Source organism: Echeneis naucrates, chromosome 9 (genome assembly GCF_900963305.1).
Source record: "Echeneis naucrates chromosome 9, fEcheNa1.1, whole genome shotgun sequence".
NCBI classification, from domain to species: Eukaryota; Metazoa; Chordata; class Actinopteri; order Carangiformes; family Echeneidae; genus Echeneis; species Echeneis naucrates.
The window spans coordinates 18,375,188-18,391,627 of NC_042519.1; the positions used below are offsets into that span (position 1 = coordinate 18,375,188).

The window sequence follows — 16,440 nt, forward strand, 5'->3', positions numbered from 1 at the left end:
TATTTAAGACAGAAACCCTGGACCTTTCCAGATTATATATATTACAGGCTGCTTCGAGGCCACTTTTATTATTTTTACTGACTCCAACTGTAATGACCAGTTGCCTAATTGATTCACAGAAATTTTTATGGTAACAGGTTTGATAAATTATTCATCAATTCAGTCCTTAGGAAAATATTAAAGGGTAAAAAAAACATACCACTTAGCCAGTTATAAAACAAAAATATAAATCAACAGGGCAAGTGTTAAAAATTGATTTTTACAGAGGGTCCCTGTTTCATGAAATACATTTTCTGATTAACTGAGTCGAATGAACTGAACCCAAAACGATTGAAAATGTGAAAAGTTGCCTATACAGGTGGTTGTTTTTATGTCTCATTGATGTCTCATTATGTCTCATGTCTGTCTATAGTAGTTTGGTGTTTTTTGTTGTAATATTTGTTTATTGATGTTTGTGTTTCTTTTTGCAATTATTTTCTGTCTTTGTAATTCATATTATCTTCCAGATTGTTCTGTGTTTCTTGGTGGCCATTTTGTGTTTCTCTGGTGTTTCGTGCAGCTTTCCTGTGGTTTGGTCTGTCTGAGAGTTTGTTTTTGAGTGTCTCTTTCTGGCTGATTCAAGTCAATAGTTGTCCTTATTCCACTTGGACTCATTCTGTATGTCTCTTTAGTTGTTTTCTTTAGAATCATCTTCATGATGGGTTTTAAAATGAATGAATATTGTGATTCCTTGTTGTCACTTTTTTGTCTACTTGTGTTTGTTTGAGTGATTTGTGCCTCTTTGTGGTTCTTTGTAGTTTAACTGAGCTGTATGACTTTCACACATGCCAAAAGTGCTCAGAGGCTGATATTCCTCTAAATGAATAAGGTGAGCCGGCCGGCTGTTTTTGTCACACAGTGATGCCTCTTATTCAAAAGAGACCATCTATGACGGGCGCTCACCCCACACCTGCGCACGCGCAGTGGGACCTTCCAGTGCAGCTGGCTGCCATCGGCTGCGCACACAGAGCAGACGACCAGCGGCCGCAGGACGACCCCTCCAGGACCGGTCGAAGACGGTAAACCCACCGTAAATGGGTTTAGCGCCGCACGGGCCGTTACTTTCCTCGCCCCCGCACACCTCGGCCGATCGTCGTGGATGGATTATCGCGTCTACGCCTCAGCCCACAGCCTTTCGCCCAGCCAGCGGCAGCCATAGCTCGGTCCTTGACGCTGGAGGTGAGTGCGCTATCATTTCACCGGCTAAGCTAAGAGCTAACCGGTCACTAAACCTTAGCACATGCTAACGGGATGCTAATCCGGCACTGGCGACGGGTTTTCCTGCTATGGTGATATTTCCAGCACCTTTCGATCAATATCTTGACACATATCAGATATTTTTTTTTTGTTGTAGCTACACTGGCAGCTTTTAACATTAGTGGAAAATTACCGATATGTTGCGGATTTCTCTCCAGCGGTTAGCATCGCGTCACGTCCATTTAAAGTACCCGTGTTCCTCAACTTCAACGGCAAGTTTAGTGTGATGTTGGTTTGTTTGCAGATTTCTGTTGTCGACTATAGGCTGTTGGTAGATGGTTGTTTCAGTGGGACATGAAGTCGACACATGGATTAGATCACAGTAGTAGCCGGTGTGTGGTTACGTAACATCACCCATTCACGTGGAGATTACAAAAAAACCAAAAACAAACCATGTTGACTTTCTCCCCGGGCTGGTTTGGGGACACAAATCATCCTGAAACTAAACCCTAAACCTCCACCCGAAGAAGTGCAGTGTTGATGTTTGTCTTAAAGGGAATCCCCCACGCAGACTGATCTCAGATTTTTATGGTTTTATTATGGAAGAATTATGATTATAATGAGGATTTTAGATTAAATCAATGCGGGTTACCAATACTTACGAAGTTTTTATTTAAGTCTCTTATGTCCAGTTGGAAAAAGGTTCTCACTAATGCTGACTGACCACATTCACTGGTGACATGTTACTGTGTAATTATCTTTATTTAGCATGGGCAATTTAGTCCTTGAACTGTTTTCATAAGGATGATGAGAACAAACTGGATTATTTTCTCTGATAACTGTATCTTTATAAGATAAGACACATTTAAGGAGGAGAGTCCTGTTTCTATTGCTATGTTCTTCAGTACAAGCCAACTGGTAGAGCATAAGGTATCTCATAGCTGTGCTTTGTGTATTTTTCCAGCCAGTCTGTGAACTGTAATCAGAAACCTTTACGTTCTCTCTGTCTCTCTCCTCCATCTGCATGTGCCTCAACAGAGTACTGTAATCTGCTCCTGCAATGGCTGTCTTTAGTCACCAGATGCTTTTTGCAGTCACCAGATCAAGGTAAGTTAGTAGCACAAGGCTACACTTGTCCACATAAAATTGCTCTACACATAAAAGAGCTCTGTCCATGTAAAGCAGGCTGGATTTTACTGAAGTTAACAGGTCAGTAAAAGCTCAAGTAGTTGTCAGACTGTAATTACCCAAGATTGGGAGCACTCACTGCTGTGTTGGAGGAGAGTCAAAAACACAAGCTGTCTATGTTTACATTGTGTCTGTTGCAGCAAAACCTTTTCAGTGCATCTCATGACTTGAGTTGCTCATAACATAAATACAGCAGCTATGATTTTTAGTGATGACACGAGATCATAAGCTGGGCCCCCACACTACAACACATAAGAGTGAAAAGACTCAGGAGCTGAATTTGTTTGGCAGACGTTGAGGCAGCTATTTCTGTCCTCTCTTTTAGTCCCCGATTTCTCATGTTCTCATGTTCCCTGCTGTAAGAGCTACCTCAGCCAGACAAGACTTAAAACAGCAGAATTTTGGGGAAACATGTGACAAAAGCATAGCTGAGGTAGCTGGCTAAAGTGCAGACAACGAGGAGCCTTATTGAAAGGCAGCCCTAGTTTTCTTTCTTTGTGATTGGTTGATAATTATATGGGGGAAAGCTTGTCAATATTTCTGACCCTGAGATGACATCTTAAATGAACTAGTTTTGTCAGACCAACAGCCAAAAAAACAAAACAAAAAACAAAGATGTTCAGCTTTTAATGATTTAACATTTTGAAAAGCAGAAAGTCCTGTGCAGAAGCTGCAAACCACCACTTTGATATTTATGATAAACATACTTGAAAACACTTACTTTGTTATTTAAAAAAAATATCTGACAGTTGTGCTTTTGTCATCAACTGAATGTTGAAAGTTTCAAGTGCATAGAAAAGTCACATAGGAAACATTAAACTTACTTTTTACATTTTAACTGAGATATCTATTACAATAATTATCATGTGCATTGTTGATCAGCTAAATATTTGGCTATCGCGCATACACATTATTTATGTTCTATGTGAGAACAATCTCTTGTACAGTATTGTATGCAATTACTAACCAGTTTTTATTGTTGCTGTCAACAGGGGATCCTTTTTATTGTCCAAGAAGCACAGCTGCTCCTCTCTGCCTTTCAGAACGTATATCCACATAGACCTTCCCCGCCATGTCTTGTCCTCATTTCCACTCAAACACTCCCGCTATGGTTACCCCCACTGTTACCGAGGCCATGCCCCCAGCCACAGCTCCACCCTTCTTGCCCGTTCTCTGCATAGTTCGCACGTTTGGCTCCAGGATATGAAGCAGGACGACACTAAGGGCTCACCAGCTCCCATTAAGGATGCTTCTCCAGGAGCCAAAAAAGACTCTGTGACCACTGCGACCCAGTCTAAAGCACCATCAGCTTCCACTCCAGCTGCCACTTCTGCCACAGTACCCGCCACGCCCCCAATACAGGAGAGGGCAGTTGTGAAAAAGTCTCTATATGTGAAGATTGTGGATGAGTTGAAGCATTACTACAATGGCTTTCGGTTACTTGGCATCGACATCAAGACTGCAGGCAGAATGGTGTGGAGGCTGCTACATGGACAAGTACTCACTCGCAGAGAGAGGAGACGGGTAAGAGAAATTAAATGTATGTTATGGTATGTTTCTCAGCCTGTTGAGTAATTCACCGTAACAGCTCTGCCACAAATTCTACATTTTGGATTAATATGAATGTTGACACCATCAAACATTCTGCTATATAGTTTTTATTGGGGTCTTCATGATTAATGGTCGCCTACAAGAAACACATAAAATTTTATATGTTTCTAATGTGCTTCCTCCCTCATGTATAAATATTAGAATGACGTGGAAAGGTATATCTTAATGTACATCTGGCAGGAATACAAATGAAAGAATTTGAATCTAAATATTGCCCCAGGTCACACCAGCATGTCTGTCTGGTTCCTTAGCAGTCACCTGGTTTATGATCTATCATTACAAAAGACTCAAAAGTAGTTCTCCTGGTCCTGGCCCTGTTCCTCTCTCTCTATTCCTCCGGGTCATTATCAGCAAGGTTTGTGGTGCCAAGTGTCTTTGACTTTCCTAAATTTGAATGTTAATAAGGAGCACTCACTTGATGTCCCTGAGGTTGTAACAAATGTGAACAAGAACGAGTGTGTGTGTGTGTGTGTGTGTGTGTGTGTGTGTGCGCACACGTGCTGAAGTGGTTAAACTGACATGTCTGTAAATTATTGCCCAGATTTAAGATCAACATTATGCTCTTTTCAACTAACAGCTCTGTGCACCTGCAACATGTTGCTGAAATATGGTTAAAAGCTCAACAGAATCTTTTTTTAGGCTTTCATGTGTCACCGACCCATTGTTGAAATTGTGTCTCAGTGCGACTATGCAGGCTCATGCTGTGAACATTTCAAAACTGTATTTGAGCTATTTTAAGGACTGAGGAAGCTTTACTGTATCTGCAATGGCTTTTACACTGACATCTGTGTCACTATGTGAATAATATTCCTTTTTACATTAGCATTGTTTGTGTTTACAGCTGATGAGGACCTGTGCTGACCTATTCCGTCTGGTGCCCTTCATGGTGTTTATCATTGTTCCCTTCATGGAGTTCCTCCTTCCCGTCTTTCTCAAACTTTTCCCAGAGATGTTGCCCTCGACCTTCGAGACAGAGTCTAAAAAGGCATGTGGGCATGTATACATCCAGACACAGACAGATATTCACCCTGAGTGACCTGAAGCAGGGTGCGCTGTGATTATGTAACTCGTCAGCTATGACTGTGGCTGCTGCACCAACAACCTCTGGCTGTGAAAGCAGCTGACTATCTAATCTGGGCAATTTACTTTGGGGGCTGTGCCAAAATATTCACAAGCTCTCCAGAACTCAGAAATGTTCTGAAAAGCCTTAGAGGTGATGGAACTAATTGTTGGAAAATCTGCTTCTTGATTGCCTTCATTTCTATGATTCTAATAAACTAATACCATGAAATTCCTTTTATTAACTTCTAACTTCCTGTTGAGGAAAAGCAGCAGGTTACTACTTGGTCCAGTTGTTTTATCAAAAGTGGTGTTCCCTGGATGTACTGGAGCACGGCTGACTGATTCACAGATATGCTGACATGCTCCTGACAGCACAGAGGTGTGCGGTGACTGAAGAATTAAAAAAAACAAAAAACAAAAAACTGCATGTTGTGATATGAGATTACAGCAGTATCAAAATCAAGGCAGGAGATGCCAAAGACAAACAAGTTATTTACAGAGGCAAATATCGTCAGGGCCTTTTTAAGAACAAATAGATGAATGAATAAATAATTTTTTGTCAAATTGTTAAATTCAGTTTTGTGTCAGCAGCCCGCTCAGGTTTCAGGTTGCATTTCTATTATAAAAAATAATTTCTTCATGAAGATAAATAAACAAGTCTGTGTTAACAGTAGATACACAGTGCTTTTGAAATATATATTATTATGTGGCTGGGTGAAAACACAAGTCCTGAACAAGGCAACCACCCATCCAAACATATCTAATCACATTTCTATTTTTATATTTTCATTATCTGTGACGGTCCCATATTGTCCACAGCCTTCAGTACTTAGCCACTGAGCCAGGCTGCATCTTTTAAAATGTCCAACAACCAAAATACCAGGCTTCTTTTCTAAAAGCGAAATATGTTGAGAAAGAGAAATTGTGTCCTAAAACCATAAGGCACTTAAGTATGTCACTGTATCACCGTATGAAACATCACACTCTAGCTGTATAAGCGTACATTTCTAAAACTAACCCTTGTCTTCTCTCGATACAGGAGGAGAAGCAGAAGAAGGGTCTGGCTGCCAAGCTGGAATTGGCCAAGTTTCTCCAAGAGACCATCGCTGAGATGGCCCGAAGAAATAAGGCTAAAGCTCAGACAGACGATGAAACGCAGCGCTTCTCTACATATGTCCAAAAGGTAAACGATAACAAAGGTACCGTCCGACATCTTACATGTCAAAACCATTTTATACAGTTCACCTATTGTCCTTTTCATTAGACCAGTCCATTTGAATTCATGCTGTTATTGTTAAGGTTCCATTCTCACCAGTTAAGAAGAAATGTTGTAAATACATAAAGTAACCTCAGTTTAGAGCAGAGAAAACATTTTAGACTAGTGGAGCAGAGCATTTCTTGCTTTGTCAGTGCCAAAACGCGACTAGGTCACATTCTGTCAATCAAATCAGCCAGTTGAACTAATCACCATTTCAACATTGGCCCACTAATGTCTGAGGAAATACTGATAACTGGAGGTCAGGAGTTTTTAAATTCTGGGACTCATCGGGTAAATTCTCTCAATAATCAATTCTGAAATGGTCAGAAAAGGTATTTGATGTTTACCGGTGATGGTTCACTGTTTCATTCACTGACATTTGTGTCCCCTACAGGTCAGAAGAACTGGGGAGCAGCCCACCATCAAGGATATTGTCCGGTTTTCCAAGCTGTTCGAGGATGAACTGACGCTGGAGCACCTCGAGCGTCCACAGCTGGTGGCGTTGTGCAAACTGCTGGAGCTTCAGCCCATCGGCACCAACAACTTGCTGCGTTTTCAGTTAATGATGCAACTCAGGACCATCAAATCAGATGACGAGGTTAGATGGGAACTTGACAGGATTTTCGTAATGAGAAGAAGAAATAAACAGATTATGATTCAGGGAGTGTCACACCATCACACTATTTTCTCCAAACACACTGTCATATCTTTCAGGCAGATAAAGATGTGATCAATTTGGTGCATCAGCTCAACAAGCTTTTTCATAATGGTCTCAACTCCTAAATTAGTTTCCCCTAGTTATAACATCTAAAACATTTGTTTCAAAAATCATTATTTGTATTGCACATTATTCACAGATGTACTGAAAGGTTTTGACCTGATGTGCTCTGGTTGAACTAAGTTCAGGTTTGGAGTTTTTCCAGTCTCTTCTCCCACTTGTGCATAATGTTTCTGTGTTCCTGTCCTCATGTCGTCACAGATGATTGCAGCAGAAGGCGTTGCAGCTATGAGTGTGTCAGAGTTACAGGCTGCTTGTCGTAGTCGTGGGATGAGGTCTCTGGGTATCACCACGGATCAGCTACGGCAGCAGCTGCAACAGGTGAGCAGCTTGGCGACAGTTTATAGAGTTTGTTGCTGAAGTCTAAACTACACATCCTGAATTTAACTTGGTGAAACCCCATTTACAAACATGCTACATAAAAATAAATACAATATAAAGTGTTTGTTTTTATGGACATTTGTTGTTAAAGAGCTGAAGCTCATCTCTGCTCAGTGATCTCCTTTAATTAATGTTGTTCTCCTCCATCTAGTGGTTGGACCTTCACCTGAAGGAGAACGTTCCTCCATCACTGCTCCTGCTCTCCAGAGCCATGTACCTGACTGACCTCAAACCCAAAACACCAGTCATCCCGCCTGTTCCCAAACTCGAGGTTCGACTCTCACAATCCACTTAACATCTAACAGGCCTAATATTCAGATAAGAGAAAATTGTACCCAGTTTAACATTCTTGCAGCTAAATAGCTGGCTCTCATTATTTAAAGCACCACATTTATGATATTTCAGGGTCTGCCTGCTCATTGGCTTAATTCATGAAACCTTCCAGTGCCAGAGGTACCCCCAGATATTCAGAATAGGTTTATTTTTTTGAATTATGGTGATGAATATGAAGTAACATAATACATAAAATAATGTATTTTCAGAAAGTAAATTATAAAGTTGTTCTATCCGACTGCCACCAATCAAAAATGTTTTGCAAAGAGTGGCAAAAAGGTCTCTGATGTCCACGCATCTTGACACAACACATTTTTGAGTGGAGGGAAAATCAGGCAACTGTCTTCTTACCAGATGTTTGTTATTTTTGCAGAAAGCTACTCCTCCCCCAGCAGAGAATACAGCCTCAGTCAGTGCTGACACGTTGGCAGACCCTGCTCGCATCATCAAGGACAGACCAGTCAGTGTACACCTGAAACTCAGCAGCATGAGATAAGATCAAACGTATTGGTAGTGGAGAGGAAAGTGTCATCAGTGCGGTTAAGAATAGATTTCTGCTAAAACACTTAATATATTTATGTATGTGTCACTGTTTTAATTCACACAAACAAGCCTTAGGATCCTCTCCACATCAACTCCATGTAATGTGAAACAGGTTTTTATAAGGGGAAAAATGTGTCTACAGATTTATTTATTAAGTTAAAGAGCGAGTTAAATGTAAATCTCCCAAAGCTAAAGGGTTGCTAATTGTATTAGCCCTGCTGCTATCACAGTTTTCTCCTTGCACTTTCTGCAGGAATACATTGATTTACCAGAATGTCAAAACTAACAATTCCATAACCAATTTTAATCGATAGATTCTTTTATCAATTATCTGTTTGTGAGAATTCCTTTTGAATGTTGCGCAGCCATGCTATCCATTAGTTCAAAAAGAGAGGATATTCATGGATAGAAACAGACAGATGGATATATTAATCTTAGTAATATTTGACTATGGTAGCACATTTAAAGAAGACGAATGGGAAGTTCTTCAGAAAAAAACATTCTTTCTAAGTCGTGCTGTTTGTTGTAGATGGAGGAGATGAGAGACAAGGCTCCTGTGGTCTCGGACAAACCTCTGACACCTGCTGAGGTTCTACAGGTGAGGACTCATTGTTGCTTGGACCTTTGGCAGTCACACAAACCAGTATGGGATAGGCTGCTGGGGCTGGGTTACGCAATCCAGTTAAGTCTTCCTCGCTTTGAGCTTTCTCACATGACATGTTAAGCTCTCACAGGAGAACACTGGAGATGCTATGAGGAGCAAAAAATATTATAAGCAAGGTATAGTAACTGTTAAGAAATCAGCTCAGATATATGAGAGACAAAGGTTTGAGAGAGTAGCAGTCGAACATATAATAGACATAAAGCAACAGGCAGAGTATGAACTGATCCAACAGAAATTTAATCTGACTGAGGTTTTAAAAATAGCTGTTAAATATAGACTCTGCAAAGTCACGTACACTTCCAGTCAGTTTGTTTTTAAAAACCAACCATTCATTTAAAGAGATATTACATGATGTTGGACAGTTGGGCAAATCAGTCATAATGCCCATTAACACATTTTAAAGATTTCAAGTCCTGCAGACACCATATAGTCATATTTAGCTATGAGCTACCAAGTGTTGGTAAAATGTTAGAAACATTACTTCTATATCACCTAAAATGACTCAAGCCCCTGCTATAGACTTGTGATGGTAAATATGGATGATGTTAAACTAAGCTCTTTGACCTCTTCCGCAGGCAAAAGCAGCAACAGAGGTGACCCAGAAGAGCAAGATGAGTGCCAACGGTGTGTGAAGAGAAGCAGGGGCTTCTGGACTGAGGGGGAGATGGACTCAGGGCGTCACGAAGGGTGACGGGAAGCAGTTTTCTGGCTTTTGTTAACAGCTCACACAACTCGTGTTCCCTCCTTGCCACTCTCGTCAAGTGAAGCAGGAGACCGCAGGAATGGTCTCCTGCTTCTTCTGCTTCACCTCAACGAAGGTTTTGGGGGCCCTTCACCCTCCGCTGTGCTCGCTGTAACTCAGCTGTATGAGATGGGCAAACCAACCTGAAGTAACACAGGACTAGTGCCCCTTTGATGGTGTGATTTGTTTGACCTAATGTCCTACAAGTGATGCCCAAACTGCCCATAACTGATCGTGTTCAGCTGTCTGTTGGATGGTGCCTCCCTACAGTCCAGCCAGTCCCCCCCATCCTCCTTTCCTCCTGTAAATTTGTAAATATCTTGTATATTTTTTTTCTCTCATACATCACAGCAGCAGCTTTGTACAGTTTGCTATGCAAATGTCTGTTTCTTCAGAGTTTAGTTTTTCTCTCTTAGCAGTTGTATTTTTATTTGCATACCTTCTTAACTCTTGTTCAGGCCTAGAGAAGCTGTCCATTTTTCTGCTGAAATATTTTTATCAGTCACTCTTCCACCTTAATATTTGCTGGACCATTTTGAAAAAGGAAAGACGTCCAAAAACTGAGCCTGCAATTGAACAGAAAACATGAAAGGTCCAGTCAAAGTTTTCATCAGCAGGTGGACCAGCAGATTTGGAACAGTTCTGCCTCTGAACAGGAAGTTCTAGGGTTGTCGCTTGCTGCTGTAATGAGTAAATGAAGATGGTTATGAGAGTGGTCACTTAAACCAGGAAGTGGCAGGTGAAGTGCAGCCTGAGAGAAAACAAATTCAAAATTTATTTGCATGGATACTGTATGATTTGTATTTTTAACACTAAGATGATAAGATGTCTTTAAAAAGAGAAAACGTTTGCTTTTATCCAAGAACGTATATTATTAATGGCGGTGGGGGAGTGGTATAAATGAGATTAACATTGTTTTTGGTATTGTGGCGCCAAAAGCGTTATGACTGATTTGCCCAACTGTCCTACATGATTCAGTTCTAATAACACAGTATATGATCTACTGGTTGTAAATGGAAGTTTTGCTGCATAGTTGTGTACTGTAGAAATACAGTTAAGTGTATTTTGGAACCCTTTCTTCCCCTGATGGAGAAAGAGATTCTCTGCATCAGTTTTCCTCATATATATTTATCCATTGGCAACTCCCAGAGGTGGAAGCCATAAATGAAAGGGTATTTTTTTAAGCAGATTGATGAAGATTTCTATTACTGTTTTTACATATGTGCCTAAGACTAAAGGGCAGTTGAGTTCATGTTTGCATTTTTTTAGACAGCAGATTTACTGTCTGTACTTGAGTTGGAGGATCCACCTCTGTGTGTTTAAAAATGCCCAGTTGCACCTTTTCTCTTGAGTGGAATGTCTCCTTTTCTGTTCCCATGTGATCCAGGTATCAGTTCAACTGTCTTTCCTCAGTATCACTGGTGTTAATGCTGATTGGAAAAACCAACACATTGTCACCGTTGGTCTGAAGGAGCTAAAGAAAAAAGAATTGTTTTATTGTTTCTGGTATGAACTCTGTTGGAGCAGATTGATAAGAATGTATGCAGCATTTATGGTTGTTTTCCTTGGAAACAAAAAGAGAGTGACCTAACCTGTGACCTGACCTCGCAGTGGAATCAAACCAGCTGTGACCCCCCCCCCCCCCCCCCCCCCCCCCATCAACGTGTCCATGTCCCAAAGCATCTTTGTAATCTAATTCACACGCCCTTGAAAGTTTATGACAGAGACGCTGTTGTGGCGTCAGAATCTGTTCACCGACAGATAAACCTCCTGTGAGGTATATCCTGCTACAGAAATATCCCCAGAACAGACCACAAACAGCACAGATGGAAAAAAATGATTTGGCTGCTCTGTCCTCCTCTTTTGCCACATTACGATGGAAAGCTTCCACCGATGGGTGTGGTTGTGCTACACCCAACAGTGGAACCAAGCAGCCTGAGGTCTGAGCTGGAGGTCAGTAAAAAAACAAGGATTTTCAACATGTGTCACTGACCTGTTGTTTCGCTGATCTGCCGGAACAGCTGCCGCATTGATCCCCCTGATGACTGCAAAATTAAAAGACCGCACAGAGGTGAATCAGTCGTGCTTCATATTTCTGCTTTTCCTCTCAGCTGAAAGCGGTTCTACATTTGTTCTCTCTGTTATTGGCCAGCATGCTTTTTTCTGCATCTCCTATTCATTTAATCCTTTATCCTGTCAACTCTTGGATCCTGTTCATTCTCCAGCATCAAATTTTGTATCGACATCACTGTTTCTGCAGAAACTGTTGCTACTTACTGTTATCTCAGATGGTTTCATGCTGTGTCGTCCGTCTACAGGCCTGTTTCCTTCAGCTGAAAGTCGCTCTGCTGCTCAGTCTTTACACAGCGTTTAAGTGTATGTGCCACTTTCACATGGTGTGTGAGCGCTGGGCTGATAAGAACCAAGAATTCACATGATTAAAAACATGAATCCCTCTACAGTTGTCTTCTGTTTCTCTTTGTGAATACACACTTTAGTATGTAAAAGTCAGATGGTGACTGGTGCTCAGTGTCACACCATACAGTGTAAAGCATTTTTAAATGTATGGTTTTTCATGGCCAGCAGGTGGCGTCATCTAAAAGCAAAAAAAAAAAAAAAAAAAACAAAAACCAACAAACAAAACAAAACAAATTTTAACACCAGAGATGTACATTGAAGGAATTATGGTATTAATGAAAGAGTGAATCTACACAATATATTTACTTACTACAAATAACTGCTGGAGAAGATTATCTTTCAGATATTCCTAAAGAAAAAAAAACAACAAACACACAAGCAAACAGAAAAACAACAGAGCCCAATTCAATAAAAGTTATCCACTAATGGAATTTCATCAGTTCATATTAAATGTACTATTTTGGCAGCTGCTCAGTTGATTATGTAAATGCATAAATAATTGACACTAGCCCACAGGAGGGGGAGGGGGAGGGGGAGGGGAAAGGAGGAGGAGTTTGGCCATTACAGAAAGTTGGAAACCAGCTGACTCAAGGAGAGGAAGCCAGTGTTGGACTCACTGACAGCTCAAGGTCAGTAGTGTGTGTGTCATTTTCACGAACAACCTTGGATTTGACTGCTGGAGTGCCTGCAGCCTTTAGCTGAAAATCTCTTCCCTTGGTGGACATGGGACCGTCTCACTCACTGACAAAGGATCAGATCAGATGACAGACCAGCGTTTTGGACTTACTACAGTTCTTTAGCTGTTCATACAAACTTTAAGAGAAGGAACAGAAGCTTAAGAAGTTCAGTGACAAACAAGCGGGACTTTTGACCATCTGTAAGAAGCTCAGTCTGAAGGGTCTGTGATATTCTCAGCCTGACAGCTATTTTGGACCCACAGCTTCATGTTGAACTCACTGGGGGCAAAACAGATGGCCAAAGGGGGGAAAAATGGAAAATGAAAGCTGCAAGTGCTTGCTAAAAACATCAGAGCTGTAAATTAGATTGCCCAATTGCCAGTTAAACTTTTTCAAATATGGAGATTTGCTCTTATTAGCTGAATTTATATGAAGGAAAATATTAAGTAATCTCAAGCGTATCTGTGTTTGAACCTTTTCTCATTCAGATCTCAGCCGTACACTTGTAAAAGTTTTATGACTGAACCTTGTACGCTTGTGATGCTATCCTAAGATCAGTTCAGATCCTGCTACAGACCCTTTTTGGACACTGAGACATTACTTGAATTGAAGTAATTGTTTTAATGCATTATGTTTTTGATTTCTCCCGATGAGCTGGACAGAATAGGCAGATAGAGGTGTCTGATCAGCACTTACATAGAGCAGAAATGTGTGAATCATGTTGTTTCTGGAAAGATAGCTGTTTAAAAAAGTCAAACCTGAAATTGATTTTCCCACATTTTCACCACATATTCTCTTTGTGTCTCCTTTTCTTCTCTCTGCAGAGCAAAGATGAAGTTAACCACGCTGTGTCTGTTCCTTCTTTTAAATATACATTTTTCCCTGGCCAAGACCAAAACAAGCCTGAAAGACAAATTAAATATCTTCAAGAAGACCCCCAAAATAAAAACAAATCCAGACACCAAGTCTAAGGGTACACAACAGTTCAACCAAGGAGGCTACCCTCAGCAGCCGGGCAATCCTGTTGGTCAGCCTAACTCCAGAGGTTACCCCCAACAACCAGGGTATCCTGCAGGGGGCTATCCAGCTGGAGGTTACCCACCACAGGGCAACCCATATGGAGGGGGCTATGGCAGCCATGGAAGTTATGGCGGCCAAGGAGGTTATGGCGGTCAAGGAAGTTATGGCGGCCAAGGAGGTTATGGTGGCCAAGGAGGTTATGGCGGTCAAGGAAGTTATGGCGGCCAAGGAGGTTATGGCGGCCAAGGAGGTTATGGCGGTCAAGGAGGTTATGGCGGTCAAGGAAGTTATGGCGGTCAAGGAGGTTATGGCGGCCATGGAGGTTATGGCGGCCAAGGAGGTTATGGCGGTCAAGGAAGTTATGGCGGTCAAGGAGGTTATGGCGGCCAAGGAGGTTATGGCGGCCATGGAAGTTATGGCGGCCATGGAAGTTATGGCGGCCATGGAGGTTATGGCGGCCATGGAAGTTATGGCGGTCAAGGAGGTTATGGCGGCCATGGAGGTTATGGCGGCCAAGGAGGTTATGGCGGCCAAGGAGGTTATCCAGGTGGGTACATGAACTACAACCCAAACAACAAAATCCCAAGCCCTCGCTATGGTGGCAGCTTTGGATATGGGGGGCATGGTGTTGGGGGTGGCTCTCCATTTTCCCAATCAGTTCAGGCGATGGGGGTGTATCCCCAAGAAAAGTCCAAAGGGTTTGGGCGTAGCGCAGTGATGGCAGCGGCTGGAGGGGCTATGGCAGGAATGGCTCTGGGCTATGGACTCGGGAGGTTCCCTCGTCCTCACTTTGAGTTCCACAGCCCCCAGGAGGAGTATTACTACAACTACTACATGTACAAGAAATATGGCCTCAAGTCTACTGATACCAACGACTACAGCAGAGACTACAAGTACAACAAACCCCCTGAGACCTATGACAGCTACATGGACTCGTGCATAAAGAGAACAGACCTTCTGCCTGCAGAGAATCAAAAACCAAAAAATAAACCAGCTACTACAACAGCCAGACCCACAACAACAACAACAACAACAACAACTACTACTACTACTACTACTACTACCCACAACGTCACCTCAGCTCCAGATGCTGGCACAAGCAGCAACAAAACGGAAAACATCAGCACTACAGCAGCAAAGTCCTCAACCCCTGAACCTTCACCTCCCCGTCCCCTGAATCAGTCTGAAACCAGCCCTGGGCCTCCAGCTTCACAGGCTGTCAGACAGATTTCTGCTTCTGCTGCTGACGATGATGATGATACAGTCAGCATCGTGGAAATTGGGTACCCAGCCCTGATCAAACAGGTGAAGGTCAAGAGATGTTTGGAGCTGTACATGGTTTATTCCGAAAAGTACTTGAAGAAGAAAACGGAAGGGTCCAAAACCAGAAATGGGGTCCGGGGACTGGAGGTGGGCTTGGGGGGTCTTTTAGCTGCGCTCACCAGTTTCTTACTGATGCCGTGCTAAACAGCAACATGCTAATGCTGCACTGAGGCCTCCAGTAGCAGGGAAAGGGATGGAGGAATAAACAAACAATGTGTTAAAGAAATGATGTAAATAAACCTCTGCTGATCCCCGTTTCAAATTCATTTCTTTTGGTCCGATTCCTTTTGCTTTATTACCAGATACCTGCAAAACAAATGGCACTCTTATCATCCTCAGCCAAAGTTATTGTTAACGCCCTGAACACGAGTATGTTAGAATACCAACACATCAGCATTGTGTGTACATACACTATCAGGAGACTGGAAAAGGAGCGGAAGACCTAGTCCTGTTTATTTATTTATTAAAGCAAACAGTGTCAGCGACTGAGCAGACTCGTTTTCAGCCTGGAGCTACGAGCAGCTCTGTTACAGTCTCACCTGTATAAATAAACAACTTTGCAATTATGGAGCAGTGACGAAAAGAATCAATATTATATTGAACGTTCAGAATAGATGACTACGTAAAAATCATAACTGAACCTTGACCCCCCCCCCATGATATGATAATCATTTGGGACTTGTTATTATTTTGATAAAACGCTCCTCATGCCTGCATGTTATTTTCCAAATACTCTTTACTTATGCTTGAATTGATGGAATGAAAAATTAGATTATGTTTATGTATCGTGGTTGATGTCAGTACAGGAACTAGCCTTGTTTTATGCAGTATGTTGCAGGTTTTGAAATATTTGTTATCTGTAGCTCCCTCCTCCCTTTTAGGCCGTGTTTATCCTCCATTTTCTGTCTTTGTGGCAGTACATGGTCAGCACATCTGTCTATATTTATCTGAATGATATCTTGCATTATCGGTCTGTAGTTGCTGAGTTTACATCATGACTTGATATGAGAAGATGTTTTGACAGCTCCCTGCCTGTCTGCAAACTGTTACTGCTTATATAGTATCAAAGATTAACCGTGTTTATGATGCATGAGCTGCATGCTCGTTTCCTACAAGAACTTACTGTTATACCTTTGGCAAGTTCTTTATTTCCCTGCATTACGGCTTGTCTGGGTTATATATTAAAGGAATCAACAGATATATTAT

At 41.8% G+C, this 16,440-nt stretch overlaps 2 protein-coding genes across 2 annotated transcripts; both read left to right on the forward strand.

Annotated features, from left to right (window-relative positions):
- The first annotated feature begins 975 nt into the window (after positions 1-975).
- Positions 976-11,147, forward strand: letm2 (leucine zipper-EF-hand containing transmembrane protein 2). The gene is made up of 11 exons (XM_029511180.1): positions 976-1,218; positions 2,275-2,343; positions 3,417-3,948; positions 4,877-5,020; positions 6,137-6,280; positions 6,750-6,953; positions 7,335-7,454; positions 7,666-7,785; positions 8,221-8,307; positions 8,920-8,988; positions 9,630-11,147. Exons 2-11 carry the CDS (start codon positions 2,297-2,299, stop codon positions 9,684-9,686), a joined length of 1,524 nt encoding a protein of 507 aa, XP_029367040.1. The 5' UTR covers positions 976-1,218; positions 2,275-2,296; the 3' UTR covers positions 9,687-11,147.
- Positions 11,148-12,780: 1,633 nt separating this feature from the next.
- LOC115048981 (uncharacterized PE-PGRS family protein PE_PGRS46-like) lies at positions 12,781-16,440 on the forward strand. Its single transcript, XM_029510888.1, is given in 3 exon segments — positions 12,781-12,843; positions 13,716-15,369; positions 15,372-16,440. Coding segments are annotated over 2 exon segments (1,680 nt in total). The 5' UTR covers positions 12,781-12,843; positions 13,716-13,722; the 3' UTR covers positions 15,405-16,440.

Bases quoted from the DNA above. Each gene is read 5' to 3' on its own strand.
- letm2 (XM_029511180.1), top strand. From the start codon at position 2,297: ATGGCTGTCTTTAGTCACCAGATGCTTTTTGCAGTCACCAGATCAAG. The intron at 2,344-3,416 runs GTAAGTTAGTAG...TGCTGTCAACAG, and splicing joins TTTGCAGTCACCAGATCAAG to GGGATCCTTTTTATTGTCCA. The intron at 5,021-6,136 runs GCATGTGGGCAT...CTCTCGATACAG, and splicing joins TCGAGACAGAGTCTAAAAAG to GAGGAGAAGCAGAAGAAGGG.